At 35.3% G+C, this 18,782-nt stretch overlaps 1 protein-coding gene across 1 annotated transcript; it reads left to right on the top strand.

Moving 5' to 3' along the window:
- Positions 1–322: 322 nt before the first annotated feature.
- Positions 323–16,057, top strand: LOC105443765 (dentin sialophosphoprotein-like). The gene is made up of 5 exons (XM_030993916.1): positions 323–686; positions 12,353–12,389; positions 13,376–14,490; positions 15,006–15,042; positions 15,889–16,057. Exons 1-5 carry the CDS (start codon positions 323–325, stop codon positions 16,055–16,057), a joined length of 1,722 nt encoding a protein of 573 aa, XP_030849776.1.
- The last annotated feature ends 2,725 nt before the right edge of the window (positions 16,058–18,782 follow it).

Below are 18,782 nucleotides of genomic sequence, written 5' to 3'. Positions count from 1 at the left end.
TTTCAGCATCAGAAGACATCGTATTCACTTCGATCTACATTAGCTCCTTCCTTTCTCATTCCAAAATCCCCAAAACATTTTGAAATCAAATCCTTTCAGTCTGTTGACTCCAATTAAAAATACTCCCTGCATTTTTGAAACATAGTATTTCACTTGTCTTCTTTAAAAAGAAATATCTGAAAACATTACTTATACATTTTATACTATGTCCTCAGTCTGAGGGACAGGGCCTTCTATCCTGTGGAATGGCGCTATATAAATCCAGTCATTATTATTAATAGTAGTAGTATACACAAACTCATTAACAGGTTACGAGGGACAGATGATAGAGCCTGTTCGCCATATCCCTCAATCGAGCGCCCACCAAGATGAAACCGAAATTCAAAATCCTGAAAGAAATGCGGATTTGAGTGATGATACTGGCATGATTCGGCTTGAGAAGCATGGCATTGAAGTTAGAATTCCACCAATCGAAGCTTACAGAGCAAAGGATGTCACCGTGGAACCAATCCATGACATTCCACCTGAGTTGGTGCTGAAGGAAACGGAAGCCATCATTTCTGTCGGCTTGAGGATGTCGCCCTCTGGTGCAACCTTTGACATTCCGGTGAGAGTAAGGATGCCCCATTGTGGTATATTCACAGAGCCAGAGGCTGCGGAAGTCGTCACTTATTATCGCAAGAGCGGTAAGTCTTCTTTTTCTCAATCTCTCTCTCTCTCTCTCTGTCCCGTTCACATTGCCATCTATTAAATAGAGTATAAATAACGATGTGCTCAAGGAACTTAATTGCACAAATACATGCGTATCACCCTTTGCTATTTATTATCATCCAATAAGCCTTTCAAACCCTAAGACATGACGTTGTATTAGTGGGGATGGGGCAAAGAATTGTGATTACTGTTAGAGAAGAATAAAACATGGTTCCTTTATTTTTTAATAAAATGTAAGAATTGCAATACTTCTTGATGAACTTGACATACAAGTATATGATTGTATGTTACTATTAAAGGATTTGGGTATACGTACATTTACTAGGGTTCTAGAACAATTACCCCCTGGGCACTCTCCCCCGAGGACAACCCCCTCCCTGAGGACAATTACCCCCCCCCCCCCCCAGAAAATTACCTCTAGGACAATTACCCCCCCCCCCCAAAAAAAAAAAAAAAAAAAAAAAAAAAAAATGTTTTTATTAAAACTAATTTATTGTCCGGGTGGACTACCCCTTTGATGAACAGAGGGGGATAATTATCCTTGAGGCGGTTGTCCTTGGTTCTTCTGGGGGTGGGGTAAGTGTTATATGGGGTAATTTTCAGGGATGGGGGTTATTGTCCACGGGGGGGGGGGGGGTTATTTTCCACTGGCAGGGGATGGTTGTTCTCGGGAGGTAGTTTTTCGGGGGGAATTTTACAGGTAGGGGTAATTGTCCTTGGAGGGGGGGGGGGGGGGGAGGGGCTTTATTATCCGCTGGGGTGAATGTCCAGGGGGTATTTGTCCTCATAGGGTTTACTAGGTTTCTTTGTTGATATTTTGCATGGAAAGCTTCTGAAAGTTTCACGCCGATTCCTTCTACAAACGGGAGCCTGAGATGTGTTGTAAGACATCGCGACCTAGATATCTACATGAACCACTTCTGCGAAATTTGGATTGTAGCTGACGGCAAAAGGATATTTATTGGAAAACGTGTTATTTGTACACCATATATTCCTGTGTCGACTCCAAAGAATGCTCAACACGTGTTGTTTGTCCATGTAAGAGATGAAAACATTGGAAAAGGAGAGGTTAGTTTTTCTTTTCTTTGCGTCTCATCTTCTTTTTGTTCTTTTCCCCCTCCCCCTCTTTTTATCGTAGTTTTCTTCCTTGCATATATAGTACTCATGGGTTTCAATCCTAGCCAGGCACTGATGTACTTTTGCAAGACATTAATCCTCCATTTGTACTCTCCACCTATATGTAAATGGGTACCTGGCAATGATAATGTTTTAATATTGGGAGGGCCCGCTGGAAGAGAAGCATCAATACCAATGTGCTAACCTTTGATAAATAATACCTACTTATTGCCACGTTTATTATGCCCTGCATCTACCAATAAATTGGTTTTATTTTGGGTTATTATCATGTCTCCTTTAATTGTTGTGCAAGTTTGCTCAATAAAGTGATGTTTAAAAAAAATTGCCAATGCTGTGATCAGTATTGTTTTTTAGTATTATCTTAATTATTAAGGCTAAAATATGATAAATACTGTTTGCAGATACTTACCTTCAGTAAATCCTCAATTAGACTTATACATTCTAAATTTCAGCAGTTTTGAATTCGATATATTTATTTGTCAATTTCATTTTTTGTCTTTGTATGTTCCTTTTTGTTTGTTCATTCTTCCCTTTTCTCTCTCTGCCACTTATAATAAACATTGTTGTGCGGAAATGCATTTGAACTATTCGTTACTATTTCTTAACATCATTATTGTCAAGGTGCAGCATGGATATATGGCTCCGATCACTGGAGAGCAATTCTTAGTTATGTGGGACCATGGACAATTACAGATTAGTTGCCTAGAGAGCACCATGAAAGACAAGGCCAAGGTAACATTAAAATGAGCATTTAGATAATGACATTTGTGGAAAACGAATAGCAATGTATTGATTGACCACAGACAACGTAACCAATAGTTTGGTAATTCTGGATTATGGGCAATTTATGGTTGGTTATCTGCCGTTTGGCAATTCCAGCTAGCAAAAAGGAACCTAAAAGGCAGTGGACAGTTTGTTACCCAGACTCATCAATATTTTGCTCAACTCGTATAAGGAAGTTGATATTTTATTGTGTATACTAACATGTTCAATATAATTATAACAGAATGGTTAAATATGGTCTAACATGTTAATTGAAATTGAAGATTCAAAATGATCTAACAATTTTAATAATTCATTATCCAAGGTGGGTAGGTTTGAAATTAGAAAGGCAGCATGTGGGCTATTTCAATACTTCAAATAAAACTGTAGTATGTCTGAAGCATTTTTTTTTTTGAAGGGTCACGTACTATTTGTACAAATTTCTTTTAAATTTGATATGCATAAATACAGACACACGTACATATACAGTGTATCCCAGAAAAAAACGAATCCGAGAATTATTGATGTTTTATCATAACTTAATCACAATTATAATTGATAAATGACACATATTTGTAAAGCTTAGATCCTCCTCTTTCGGTTGATGCAACTAATATGATTCATATTTCACGCATGAGTGATTCAAACAATTCAAGAGAGGGTAACAAAAAGTCATTAGGTGGGCGGTATCTACATTTCAAAGAAAACAATCACATTTCTAGAAAGCTCATTTTCTGTCCTCTCATATGACACTTCAATCAGAAAAAATAACTAGGAATAACAAAGTTCTCTTTGTTTAAAACAATGCTTGCATTTTCATACATTGATTAAACGAATCGTTTTCACTTGCTGACTGCCGTAACAACAAAGAGAGTTGACAAAAGACTTAACTCTGTTTCGTTGACGATCAGCCATGCACAAAGAAGATGACAGACTTGATGCATGGCTGATCGTCAACGAAACGGAGTTAAGTCTTTTGTTGCTACGGCAGGCAGCAAGTGGAAACGAATTTGTTTAATAAAATAATGGAAATGCAAGCCTTACTTAAGATCAACATAACTTTGTTATTCCTGTCTCAGTATTTCTGATTGAGGTATCATATGACAGGACAGAAAATGAACTTTCTAGAAATGTGATTTTCTCATTGAAATTCAAATACCGCCCGCCAAATGGCTTTTTCACCCTCTCTTAAAAAAAATGTAATCACTCATGCGTGAAATATGAATCATATGAGTTGCATCAAAGTAAAAGAGAAGGATCTAAGTTATACAGATATGTGTCATATATTAATTATAACTGTGATTAAGTTATGATTAAACATCAATAATTCTCGGATTCGTTTTTTCTGGGACGCACTTTATAAATATATGCACAATTTATACAAAGATATAATATGCACATACAATCTTTGTTTAAAGACACTACAGGAAAGTCAGATTCGCCTTCTGACTGACCACAAAGTGATGTTCAAAGTGGATACAAGTACCACAGACAATAATAATGTGATATTACAGTTCATCTTGGAACAAAGCACAGAAAAGCAGCTCTTGGTTCCCATGCTCTTAGAAGGTAAAGAACATTAACTAGAATGAAACCAACCGATAAATGCACAAATGTTTGCCATTCATTCACTCAGCGGCAGAGATTTGATAAGTCTTGAAAGGTTGAGGGCATGTACAAAATAACCAATATATCATAGGGGACTGTTTATATTTTATTCCTAAAGGTAATGCAAAGTATTGGGAAATTTTAAAAATTGAAAGGACACTAATTCTTTAAAATGTTGATATATTTGGATGCCCCTGTGGATGTATTATAAGCACTAGACAATTTTGCCCCTCAAACACCTCTACTTTTGAGATAATTGAATAATCCAAATTTACCGGTGCTCCCTGTAAAATTCAAATATTTCAAATATGGCTTAAGGCCATTCCATGGTAGCTGCGACCATGAAAATCTAGAATATGCAGTTCTAATATATAATTTCCATTCTATCTAAATGGGCTGACATTGACATTTGCTATCAACTGCAAATATACTATTTCCCTCCTCTTCCAATTTTAAGACAGAAGCTCAATTTTGATGTAAGAATTTTGCTTAATAATACATTAATGAACACATTTTGTCAAATGTATACTTAATCTCATCAACAGGAAATGCATGTTGATCATTAGGCAGATTTGTTCTATTCAATAAAGTGAGGCAACAAATTTAATCAAAGAAAAATTATGTTTTGTCTAATTGAATCATAATTCAATTTATAATGCAACAAGATTATTCAACTAATAGCATGAACATAACGTTATGTTCATGTTATTAGTTGAATAATCTATCCTACTCTTTAAATAGGAATAACCGAGACATCACCAAGAAAATTATTCAGCGTCCCCGAGAACGTCGGCATCCAAAATAATTATTTTTTTATTTTATTTCAGTCGACATTCCTAGTCCACATACACCAACAGAAGCCCGTAAAGATTCTACGTCTAAAGCCAGGTTAGAATTGTTTCGTAATTGCTAATGCCAATAAATGCTAATCATTATTGATTAAAATATTATAAATCGGATCATTCATATCTTACATAGTAATATTCGAATATCGTTCTTAGATAATTATCTAGTATAAGCCAGCATAGATCAAAAGATATAAAAAAGAATTGTTATGAGTGTTTGTGTTCTGTTATAATATTTAATGTAATGATTTTGCAATGCCATAACAAAACAAAACTAAACTCCAGTTGATAAATATTCAGATTTGTATAGATAAATATATTTTGAGGATAACCCCCCGTTTTTTATAAATTGAATGAGAAAAAAAATAGAATGAAATAAGATTTGAAAGAACTTGAAGAAATTACGTCCTCCTGACACTTATCAGTACTTATACTTGACTCCTGTCATTCACGCTACACAAATGGAAACATAACCTATAATCTGGTTAGACAATTTGTACAGTTGCATCTAACAACAAAAATTAGAGAGAAAAAACGTGAGTGGAATTAGAATCCATGCATGTGCTTCGGAAATATCTTTAAAATCCTATCAGAGTAAGTACATATATTAAAGGCACGTAATATAGAACAAAATATCTTAAGACATACAAAAAGAAAAGAATTCAAGAAGAAAATGTGGTTTATATATCAACTTACAATCCCAGTTATTGAATGTGCTATACATTGTAAAATCGGTCAAGAGAGATTATTATATAAAAATTAACATTTCATATGTTATCATTACAAATATATACCTGCTGATGAATCCAGGGAGCAAGAATTTGACGATCTTCTCACGACAGTAGCTAGGCAGATTCATAGGAATACTGTCATCGACAGTTTAGGCAAAGTATTGGGTATTGACGCTGCGGATATAGCACGTTACATACAAACGAACGAAAAATACCAAACTGTCACGTATATGGGAACACTTAGTATGCTCCGTGATTGGAGGAACAGGACTACAAGGTCAGAAGAACGTGAACAATTGAAGAAAGCCCTGATCGCAGTTAATCACCGTCGACTAGCAGACGACCTCCTGAACGACGATATGGAAAGTTAGTATGGACCCGGAAAATAGACAAACTAAATATTTACATTGTTAATATATTTATGGTTTAATTTTTTACCATGCATGCTAATTATCTCTCTTTTTATACTTAAATAGATTACGTAAAAGGCGAAATTCATATTATACCCACACTATCACCTTTAAAAATAGTTATGATTTAATGGTAGAAGTAGCCTTCAAAATGGCAAATTTTGAAATGTGTTTCGAATGTAGTCACAACGTGCATTGTTTTTGAATTGCCTGATTTGTATGTGAGTTCTATTTGTGCCTTTTTTATGCCTCCGCGGGAGGCATTATGTTTTTGGTTTGCCCTCAGTCCGTCTGAACGTCCTGTTCTAGATATCGCGTTATCGATTGATGGATTCCCGCCAAATTTGTATGTATCTTGCACAACCGATAAATTGATAAGATTTGGGGGTCACAAAGTCAAAGGCCATGGGCTCATTATGCATGCCAAAAAAGTTAGTGAACGCATTATCATTAGAACCGACGGATGGATTACTATCAAACTCAGGACATGTATGTATTCTGCGGAGCTAATAGATTGATTAGATGTTAAGGTCATGAGGTCTAAGATCAAAGAATCATACATGTCTATGAAAAATAGCTTGTAATCACGATATTCTGAGAACATGTTAAAGGGATAGTTGAGTTCTGTTGCAAATAAAATAATTTGTTGTGAGATAATGAAAAACTGAGTATCAAATATGAAAGAACATACAATTTAAATGACAAGATCATCTTTGTTTGAGACGGCTGAAATGTCCATTCATATAATCAGGTCAGGTCTAATATTTGTGTACCACCACAAATATTCAATAATTTGAAAAAGCCCTTGAAAAAAAGAAATAGCGCCGTTTACGATGTATTTCAGCCAATGCCAATGTTTGTTTTGTTCTTGGCTTTTTCGTGTTGGATATATTGCACACAACCAGCAGGCCCATATATTGTTATTGTTTGTGTGTGTGCCTCTAATGAGGTGTTTATTTACATTCCAATATCAAAATCAAGTTGTGAGAACAAATACAATTGACGCACAATGTTATCAATAGAAATCACATATTTTTTTTAACTATACAATATTTGGCTACTTTTCATCTAAAGTGCTTGTAACAGTTTCTTTGGCAACCTCTGGTCTGGCTTTTTAAGCTCCTGATTTACAACAATTCTGTTTTTGATTTCTCTTTCAAATACGTATCTTAGTTTGAAGTGGTTTTCATTAAATCCATACTTATTCCGGGTGACTAACATGTTATATATACACCAGAATGCGATCGTTGTTACAACTTCGATCTCTCTGTCAATATTAATCTTAAGTAAACAGGAGATATCCATGACAAAGTCAATATTAAACGTGTACTTCACAACATGTTTGATGTAATTTAAGAAATTATTATGCTGTTCACATTCGTTAAACACATGCACTATGTCCTCTATGACATGGCACTGGGGACAGTATCTGTCGTCTGCTAAACCCCATTTGTAAAGATTGTTTCTAACAGGTAGTATATTGTACAGCAATTTAAAATTGAACTCTTCCCTTGTATATGTTAAATTCCTTTTGAACATGGAAGACCAGTCAATAGTTCTTTGTAATATATTTTCCCAAAAAAGACAGCACCTGTTGTTGTTCAATGTATGTAAAAAAGATATCAGATCGTAGAAATGTTTGCTGCTTACGTCACTGATAGGTAAGGACACTCTTCCAAATTTAAAATAAGGAATTCCAAAGAGGGTGAATAGAATATACTGGTTCAGATTCTTCCTTGGTAAGATCACTAAACCATATCTTTGGAATAGCTTTCTTCCATTTAGTATAATCGAATAAAAGATTGTGCTTGCTTTATTTGGTCTCAAGGCGTACTGACAGGTATATAATATACAGAAAATGTATTTCTTCAAAGATGTCCTTTTATTCCACAACCAAACTTATCTGCGTAAAACAAAGACTTCGTAATAAAAACAATATCCTTGTTATGCCATACTATTTGCCTAGGAAAAAAATGTATCTTGTACAGATTAATTTTCACTGTAATACCTTTTACGTAATTCCAGGCTTGTAATATTTCTAGATAGAAATCAGGGAGTTGCGATTTCTGGACATCGAATAATTTATTACAGTTTAACAGAAGATTTACACCACCGAGCAAATCAAACCAATAATTACACATATCTTTCCATGGACCTTTACTGTCATCCAATAATCTACCGAGCCATCTTAAACGAAAACTCAGTATCTGTTTCTCAGTATTAACCATACGCATTTCCCCTTGGCTATAATCCTGAGTAAGGATGGATCTTTTTACCTTGTCGATTTTGGATTTTCAAATAAAATTGAAAACTAATTTATTCAATTTCTGCAGACACTTTGGTGGAATCGTGTCTACCATCATTAAATGAACTATTATACTTAAAGCCAGTGTTTTAACAACAATGATTCTTCCAAATATTGTGAGGTTTTTGCGTCTCAAGTTATCCAGGAGTTTCTGTAGTTTGGTCAATTTATTTTCCCAACTAAATTTTGTAGCATAATATAAGTCTGCAGATATAAAATACACTAAGTACTATACAGGTTCTGTTGACCAACGCAGATCAAGGTCGAAGAGAGACCACCTTCTCTTGTCATCTCCAATCCAGAAAAGGACAGTTTTATGTTTATTTCATTTAGGGCCTGCGACTTTTCCAAATAAGTCCAATTCATCTATTATATTCTATCGATAATATTTATTTCTAACAAAGAATAATGTGTCGTCAGCATATTGTAAAGTTTAAGTGTAGAGTGGCACCATTTAAAATCAAATTTCTGAATGATATTATTTTTCCTAACTCTATTAGCCATGAATTCAGTTGCCAAAATGAACAGTAATGCTGAAAGGGGGCAGCCTTGACGAATCCCTCTCTTGTCTGGGAACGTCTCTGATATCCATCCATTTACAATGACTAAACTTGAAATGTCTGTGTTAAAGAGCCTCGACCCACTTTCGAAACGACGGACCAAAGATAAATTTCTCTAAACAGTTATTTACAAAAAGCATATCAATAACATCGAATGTTTTAGTGAAATCTACCATCATAATTGCTCCAGTTACATTTTCTTCAACATATATATGCAATAATGTATTTTGTTAAACGAACATTGCGTGCCGCTAGACGACCTTTAAAGGTACTATGTCCCATTTGCAGGCCCAGGTTAAAGGTTAAATTCCAACGGCATTTGAAAGATAATACTAATTTAGAAACCCCCTAAAAAAGGGAAGCTTGAAAATGTCTTTAAGTGTGAAAATAATGACTATTAGTTGTCGAATCGACTTAGAAGCTATAGAGCCAATAAGTAATTGTCTTGATTTTCAGACTATTATACCGAATGGTCGTACGTTTTATGCTGCGCAAAGATTCAATCAGTTTAAGTTTGGCCATTACAAGAAGTTGGTTATTGATGTAGACAAATGCTATGGAACCTTTACAGCTCATGTTATGTACACTCTTAAAAATACCTAGTCAGATTTTGATCAGATTTTCTAGTCACATTTTTTGACTAGATTTTAGTCATTATGACTAGAAATCTATCCATTTTCAAACAAGTTTGACTAGTAATCTAATCCATTATCGTTCGTGACTAGTTTTTTCGGTTCAAAAGGACTAGAAACTAGTAAGTGCCCCTGGGATCGTTTATTCTAGTCAGATTTGACTAGTTTCTAGTCAAATCTGACTAAACATTTTTAAGAGTGTATGTTATTACCAAAGAAGAAAAAAAAGCCAGTCAGTCACTCAATAGTGTCTGACAGTGAAGTCTAGCAAGTAAACGGATTTCCTTGCATAATTTGAATATTAGGACACTGCTAACGTTTAAATTTCACAGATAGCACATACATGACATATTTATAATTCCTGCAAAGTTCTCCAGAATTTGAGGTTGGCTGCAAAAGGGACATAGTATCTTTAATATACCCAGTTTGGTTAGGGTCAATAATATGCTAAATAACTTTTTGTAAACTACGTGCTAAAACAGCTGCTATGATTTTGTAGTTCAGGAGTGTTATTATAAATAGGCCTCCAATTGTTCAGGCTTGTAATGAGTCCTTTCCTTTGAGTATTTAAAATAGCTTCGTTTGTTAGTATTTGACATAGCTTCGTTTGAGTATTTTACATAGCTTCGTTGTATTGTTATTATTAATTAATTAAATAATTAACGGCCCCCGTATTTTTTTAAAGTGGAGCTGAATTGGTATGATCGTATTGGCTTAATTTCACACATTTTGGGGTCTAAAATTACCTTCATAATAATGTTAGGTTCTTAATAGGCACTGGAAATATCATAGATAAGAATGAGAGCAACAACCATGCACTTTGAAGGTATTTGCAGTCTGAAAACAGAACTGAACTATCCCTTTAATTGATAACAATCAAACTTGAGAGTCGAAGATCCATGTAGTTACTTTTTTTTCTAGATTAGGCTATTTTCGTAATATAAACAAATTTAATGCTCAAATCTTTAACTTCCTTGTTAAAAATTATTTCATTGATAAATGTATTTCAGCAGTCAGAATGCGAATGGCATACACTCTGTGCTGTTGGGTAGGACAGGCTATAATGTTTGTGTTACCTAGCAACAGTTAAAGATACTATGTTCCTTTTGCAGCCAACGTCAAATTCTGTAGAACTTTGCTGGAGCTATGAATATGTCATGTATCTGGGAAATTTAAACGTTGGCAGTGTCCTTGTATTCAAATTATGCAAGGACAATCAGACTATTACTTAGGTGATTGCAATCATTCATATCGATTCAACAACAAATGGTCGTTTTTTCCACAATTTCTAATACATTTCAAAATAAGTATTAATTGTCTTTCAAATGCCGTTGGAATTAAACATTTTCATTTGTTGACCTCCAAATGGAACATACTACTTTTAATGCATGCGATACGCATATTTGGTATTAATTTAAACAGCAACCACTTTAGAATTTACAAAAAATGTGGGAAAGCTTTTCTTCACAGTTTTATGTGCAATCTGAATACTTGCCTACCTTGAAAGGGTCTGATGCATTATATAAATCCCCCTTCTCTGAGCATGTGTGCTACGTTAATATTTTCCGCCGTTGTTGCTGAGCAGCATACATAATCAGTGAAACTCTGTAGGTATTGCACCTTGTGTAAATAGTTAACACCTGAATATAGTTAGGGGTCTATATTTGTTTGCCCTCATGATAATTACCTTCAGGTATTTTGCCACTTTGTGCATTAACTCTGCTGGTGGGGGCAGCATCTAAGTCGTAGTTACCAAGTTTGTACATGGGTTTGAAGCCGGTACAATGCCCTCTGATATTACTTACTCGAATCAAATTCAATCGTTTTCCTTTTAAAGCAAACTTGATACATGAAATCGCATCTCCAATTCATACCCTATCAGGGTCCCATAAAGAGAGAGAAAGAGAGGGAGAGAGAGAGAGAGAGAGAGAGAGAGAAAGTGATTCCCGAAAATATTTAGCCTGAATTATAATTTCCAACAAACAATAATATAATGAGTTTCACACTGTGATTATGCAAGTCTTCAATTAAAATATTCCATCAATCACTCCCACACTTGCTCACTACTAGACAGTATGACAAAGACTAACTCTACCGATACAAATGAAAGAACAAGAGAGGAGAAACAAACAAAGAGCCATGGTTCCAAGGATTCAAATCCGTTTTCAATATCTTTGACATGCCGGCTTAATATGTCCTGTTATATCCTGTGTATAGCATTATATATTTTTTTTCTGAATATTTTATTGTTGAGATGCGAAATTTAGTCTCTGTTTGGTGTAATGATATAGGTAATAGCGCCAGCTATCGACACATTGTATGTTTAGATATCGAATATGATGCTATAAAGAACACCCGTCTGAATTGTTTTCAGCCTCTAAATTTGTTCGTTATTAAGACTCCATACTAAAGGCATCTTAAATCATTGTTGGCGAGTGAATAATTGCATGATAGTAGGCATTTACATCAGATCAATACACAGTATAACCATGCTTTAACTGAACACAAAACATGCGCAAAGGATCGATTCCCCATAGTTTTTATCTCTTGCTCTTTCTAGTTATCACACCATTATCTTTCTCTTACTATTTCTATTCAGTTTTCTCTTTCTCTTTCCTAATCTCTTTCTCTCTCTCTTTCTCACTTTACAGGCCCATCTGCAGTAAGGACAGGTCATCAACAACCGAAGTAAGAGTACCATTACACACACGCAAATATTTATTGTTCACTACATCAATTTTGTATATGGGTTAAGGTCACTCTTATCTTCTTCCAACGTATTTCTAAACAAATTATAACCTTTTAACTTAAATATCTTTCTTGTGTAATGGGCAATAGGTATAATCAATGTAATAAGTTTATATGTCATCTTTGTATCAATATATTTATTAATCATGTTGACCCTTCCCTAATTTCTCTTTATAATTCTTTAATTTTATATTGATTAGTTTAAGATAGCAATATACTCATCATACTAAAGTTAAAATTTACTTTTCCCTTGAAATATTGTAGTAATCAATAATCACCATTCCGAAATCGGTTAGTGTGATTCATACTGGATGATAAAAGAATTCTGTTTAAAGATAAAGACCAGTTATGGTCATGCGATTGCATTGTGAAATAGAAACGATGTGGAATCGATCAGAAAGGGTTGATCATCTAGCATATAAGTATTGGTGTGTACTGCAAGGTTCTGGAATCATCAAAATGATAAGAAATTTGGCCCAGTCTTCGTAAAGTTACAATCACTGTACACAGAAAGGTGTGTATGGGACTATGCACACGTGCGCGATACGTGCGTTTATCTCTCATAGTCCAATATATAAACTAATTTATCAAATATATTAATTAGTAGGTGGTTTCCCAGCAAAATTGTTATCATCATGTATTAGTCAAAACATATTCTTTCACATAATTGGTTATAAGAGCTTCCATTGAATTTTTTGAAATTGGGGCGTTTTCAATACTGGTCTTTGCTCTTAAATAATGGTCATACTGTCATGCTTTATACATGTCTAAAAGTGGAAATTTTGAAATAAGTACTATTATTATTGTTTTTATTATTATTATTATCATAGTAAGTATTGAAGTGAAACACTATATTTCTTTAAAATAATATTTACCCTTCCTTATTTTGTACTAATATTGATCGATGTGATTATTTATGTACTTAGAGAGGAAGGAATCCCAATTAATCCTGAGCCTGACTTTACCGATGAAGATGACACAGGAGGAGACAACCAATCAAAGAGCCATGGTTCCGATGAAGACGGTCGTGGTGGACGTCCAGTGAAGACAAATAAGAAAACAAACCGAAAGACTGACTCTACCGATGAAGATGACACAAGAGAGGACAACCAATCAAAGAGTCATGGTTCCGAGGAAGACGGTCGTGGTGGACGTCCAGTGAAGACAAATAAAAAAACAAACCGAAAGACTGACTCTACCGATGAAGATGACACAAGAGAGGACAACCAATCAAAGAGCCATGGTTCCGATGAAGACGGTCGTGGTAGACGTCTAGTGAGTACAAATAAGAAAACAAACCGAAAGACTGACTCTACCGATGAAGATGACACACGAGGGGACAACCAAACAAAGAGCCATGGTTCCGATGAAGACGGTCGTGGTGGACGTCCAAAGGAGACACAAAAGAAAACGAACCGAAAGACTGACTCTACCGATGAAGATGACACAAGAGGGGCCAACCAATCAAAGACCCATGGTTCCGATGAAGACGGTCGTGGTGGACGTCCAAAGGAGACACAAAAGAAAACAAACCGAAAGACTGACTCTACCGATGAAGATGACACACGAGGGGACAACCAAACAAAGAGCCATGGTTCCGATAAAGACGGTCGTGGTGGACGTCCAGTGAAGTCAAACAAAAAGATAAACCGAAAGACTGACTCTACCGATGAAGATGACACAAGAGGGGCCAACCAATCAAAGACCCATGGTTCCGATGAAGACGGTCGTGGTGGACGTCCAAAGGAGACACAAAAGAAAACAAACCGAAAGACTGACTCTACCGATGAAGATGACACAAGAGGGGCCAACCAATCAAAGAGCCATGGTTCCGATGAAGACGGTCTTGGTGGACGTCCAAGGGAGACAAAAAAGAAAACGAACCGAAAGACTGACTCTACCGATGAAGATGACACAAGAGGGGCCAACCAATCAAAGACCCATGCTTCCGATGAAGACGGTCGTGGTGGACGTCCAAGGGAGACACAAAAGAAAACAAACCGTAAGACTGACTCTACCGATGAAGATGAAAGAACAAAAGGTGAGAAACAAACAAAGAGCCATGCTTTTCAGGATTCAAATCCGTTTCTAATGTCTTCGACCTGTTGGCTTATTATGTCCTGTTATATTCTGTGTTTAGTATTCTATGTTTGTTTTAAATGAATACTCTCTTGTTGAGATTCAAAATTTATTCTTTGTTTGGTGTAATGATATGGGAAATAGTGCCAGCTCAGAATACGATGCTATTATAAAGAACACACATCTGAATTGTTTTGAGGCTGTACATGTATTCTTTATTACGACTCCATACTTAAATGCATCATGGAACACTGTTGACGAGTGAGTAATTGCATGATAATCGTATATTAATACACAGTATGACCATGCTTCAACTGGACACAAAACATGTGCGAAAGATCAACTCCCCATAGTTGTATTTTCCTCTTTCTCTTGTTCTTTCTATTTATCGCATCATTATCTTTTTCTCATTTTTTTAAAATTATTTTCTCTTTCTCTTTTTCTAACCTCCTTCTCACTCTCTTCATCACTTTGCAGCCCCATCTGTAGTAACGAGAGGTCATCTACAACCAAAGTAAGAGAACCATAACACACACGCAAATACTTGTTGTTCGCTACAGCAATTTGTATATGGGTTTAGGTGACTCTTCTCATCTTCCAACCTATTCCTAAACAAATTATAACCTAACATCAATGACTTTCTTGTGTAATGGGCAATTAGTATGGTCAATATAATAAGTTTATATGTCTTCATCTTTTTCTCAATGTACTTATTAATCATGTTGATAATCGTTATCCATTCCCCAAGTTCTCTCGAAAATTCTTTAATTTCATACTAATTAGTTTAAGATAGCAATATACTCATCATATACTCAGCTGTTGAAATTTAGTTTTCCCTTGGAATATTTTAGTAATCGATAATCAACATTCCGAAACCGGTTGGTGTGATTTATACTAGATGATAAAAGTATTCTGTTTAAATAATGGTCATATTGGCATGATAATAATAATAATAATAATAGCCTAATTGTCCACTCCAAATCTGATTAAACCGAAACGGAAATTCTTTTCGCCCAATTGATCGTGAGCCCGGCAGCCACTGAGCAGCGCCAGATCGACGTTGCTCTATCCCTTATTGTTGAACGCCAAACAAGGTAGCAACAACTCCCATCTTTTAACGTCTTTTGGTATGACGCGGCCGGGGTTCGAACCCACGACTTCCCGGTTGTGAGGCGGACGCTCTACTGATTGAGCCAACACTCCGGTGGCATGCTTCATACATGTTTCAAAATGGAAATGTTGAAATAAGCACTATTATTATTGTTTTTAATATTATTGTTATCATCATTAGTATTGGAGGGATATTTACCCTTCCTTATTTTCTACTAATATCGATCGATGTGATTTTTCATGTACCTAGAGGGGAAGGCATCCCAAATATTCCTGAACTTGACTCTACCGATGAAGATGACACAGGAGGGGACAACCAATCAAGGAGCCATGGTTCCGAGGAAGACATGTACATTGTGCTTGAATCTCCAACGAAGAAAAACCGACAGACGCCATGTCGTTGCTGTGCCTTAATTTAGATTGAATTTTTTTCTGGATAAAGCCAAGAATAAGTTGTGAGTTTTCTTCATTCTTCTTTTTTTGTTGGTGGGGAAAGTACCACAAAAAAGAATAACCTGAAAATGTTTCATTAAATGTTCTCATAGTTGATATATATGACAATAAATTTCTGAAATATCTGGACCAAACTTCATACCACATGTTTGTGTAGTCCCATACATCCATATTTGTGAACGGTCCACGTGGCTTTCGATAGATGATCCCCAAAACTCACAGCATACAGTATTATGCGACATAACTTTTCCAATCGTTTGCGGTCTATTCCTTTGACAATTCAATCGTATGACAAGAATCCAAATGTATGTAAGTGATTGTTGTAGGTTGACACATATCATTATGTTACAGAAAAAGAAGGGAATGAAATCTTTGTGATGTGTGAAATATCTATACAAGATATAGTGCAATAAACGAGTCTTTCAGCTTGCATGTATATACATGTATGTGAAAGTGGATTTTAAACAAGTGCAATATTAATTCATTAGTGTACTACCCTAATATAGTAGCCGAACAAAATGATTTCATTTATTTTAGTATTAACGTTAACTGCTGTACATGTTTATATAAAGCACACTAGGATCATTTGTATAAGTTGTATATTATGATGTTGCTTACTATTGATTGCATAATCATATTGTTTTCATTCATTTCAGACGGTATATGATGTATGATATATTTTTCTATTTTTGTATTTTCATCTCGACATGCGTATGTACATATGATTCACATTGCTCTATTGTTAAATCAGTCGGCTTCCATTTGGTATATTGTTAATTTGATACTGGTTCATCATCTCTGATTGTCGTTCTAATGTTCTGACACTGCAAGTACTTATCTTGTATTTATATACCAGTTTTAATTTTATGATGAAGATTTAATTAGGCAGTGATTCTGTTCATTATAGCATTAGCTGTATCTACTGCCGGATACCATTTCAATGTATTTTGATGATGCAAATTTAATGAGGTGGTACTTGTATCAGCGGTATCTAATTATACAGTCCCGTCAAAAGTGCCTCATCATTTGTAAATACTCGTTACAATTTCCAATGTATTGCACATAGTTATTAATGCAATCAATCGCAAAATTCAATCATATGATCAAGTGCTAAGCTTAGTGTTAATTTACCCTAATGTCCAATGACCTGTTGGCCGATTTTGTCCTGTGATATCCTGTGTATAGCATTCCATGTTTCTTTTGTTTGTATAATTTGTTTAGAGATGTGAATTTCAGTCTCTGTTCTATGTAATGGTATGGGCTATGGCGCCAGCATCGACACAATGTATGTTGCGATCCGAATATGATGCTATAAAGGACACCAACTAATCTGAATTGTTGTTGAGCCTCTAAATGTATTCGTTATTAAATTACATCATTAAACAGTATTCTAGTATATATTAACAAGTTGTACATGTACATGGAAAGCACAGGATTATTTCCTATCCCGACGGTGGATAGTCAATCTGTTTGAAATGTCGAGCCCCTCCTACTACCCATCCTCTTTTACCGCCGCTAGTTCTCTTTAGAACTAGAAGCTCAAGAGAGATTACCAACATTCCTTCTCAGGACTACCAACAGTCTCTTTTTTAGGACTACACACACTCAAGAAAGAGGGATTACCGACTATCCTTTTCACATGGTGGAACCATAAGCCTACTGTATCAGTTGGATATAATGACGTTGCCTTACAATTGCATAATTATGTGTTTTGCAGTTTATATATTGTACAATATAATATGGGAAGGCCTATGTTTATGGGGTATTTTCATCTCGTCAATTTGTGTAGATTCATGTATATGCATATTTAAATGTCTTTCATACTGCCATATTATGAAATCTGCTTATAGTTTTGTATTTTGTTGATTTGATATCCGTCTTTCATGTTTAAGACCTGTTTGCTTATTGTCTTCTGTCATATCGTGTTTATATCATTATATGCTGGGTTTTTTTCTTCTTCTTTACTGTAAAAAACTGTTTAGAGATGTGATTTGCTCTGCTTAATGATATGGGTTATAGCGCCAGCTATGGACACAATGTATGTTGCGATCCGAATATGATGCTATAAAGAACACCAATCTGAATTGTTCTTTGAGCCTCTAGTCTAAATGATGGTAGACAGCTGCTTCATCGTCTGTCATGCTTCAACCGTATACAAATGATCGTCCGTCTAGAAATACTGCATTTATTTCTCTTTCTCTCGAAGTGTGTTAATATTGGAGGAAGTTATACAAAATGTACATGAAGATTTACCTGATTGTTTTGTCTCCCTTGAGTGGCCTTTAAAGACAGGTTTCACATAAATAAGCTTTCGGTATTGAAAACGATATATTAATAGGGATATTGTTTTTTTCAATTATATATGAATTCGGGTATGCCCGAACTGTGGGTTGGGGTTCCTTCTCTGCCCCTGTCTCGATCCTTCACTTCCACCTCTCCCTCTCGCTCTCTCTCTATCTTTCTTTTCTCTGTTTCTCTATTTCTCTGTCTCTCTTTTTTATTTTATATAAAATATATATATAGCCTGATGAGCGTTCTGGCGAAACAGTCTGTATAACTCTTACCAATAAAGTTTAACCTTTCCAACTCCTATATATATATATATATATATCTTCCTCTCCACCTCTCTCTCTCTCTATCTTTGTCTCTCATTATCTTTCATTGTCTCTGTCTCTCTCTATGCCTCTCCGG

This window comes from Strongylocentrotus purpuratus, unplaced genomic scaffold (genome assembly GCF_000002235.5).
Source record: "Strongylocentrotus purpuratus isolate Spur 01 unplaced genomic scaffold, Spur_5.0 spur5_scaffold_20, whole genome shotgun sequence".
NCBI lineage: Eukaryota > Metazoa > Echinodermata > Echinoidea > Camarodonta > Strongylocentrotidae > Strongylocentrotus > Strongylocentrotus purpuratus.
Note: the sequence above shows the minus strand (reverse complement) of the source record. Positions and strands in the feature narration are given on the sequence as shown.

Excerpts from the sequence above, each read along its gene's own strand:
- LOC105443765 (XM_030993916.1), top strand. The coding sequence starts at position 323 with ATGATAGAGCCTGTTCGCCATATCCCTCAATCGAGCGCCCACCAAGAT. Across the intron at positions 687-12,352 it reads CACTTATTATCGCAAGAGCG|GCCCATCTGCAGTAAGGACA; the intron begins GTAAGTCTTCTT and ends CTCACTTTACAG. Across the intron at positions 12,390-13,375 it reads ACAGGTCATCAACAACCGAA|AGAGGAAGGAATCCCAATTA; the intron begins GTAAGAGTACCA and ends TTATGTACTTAG.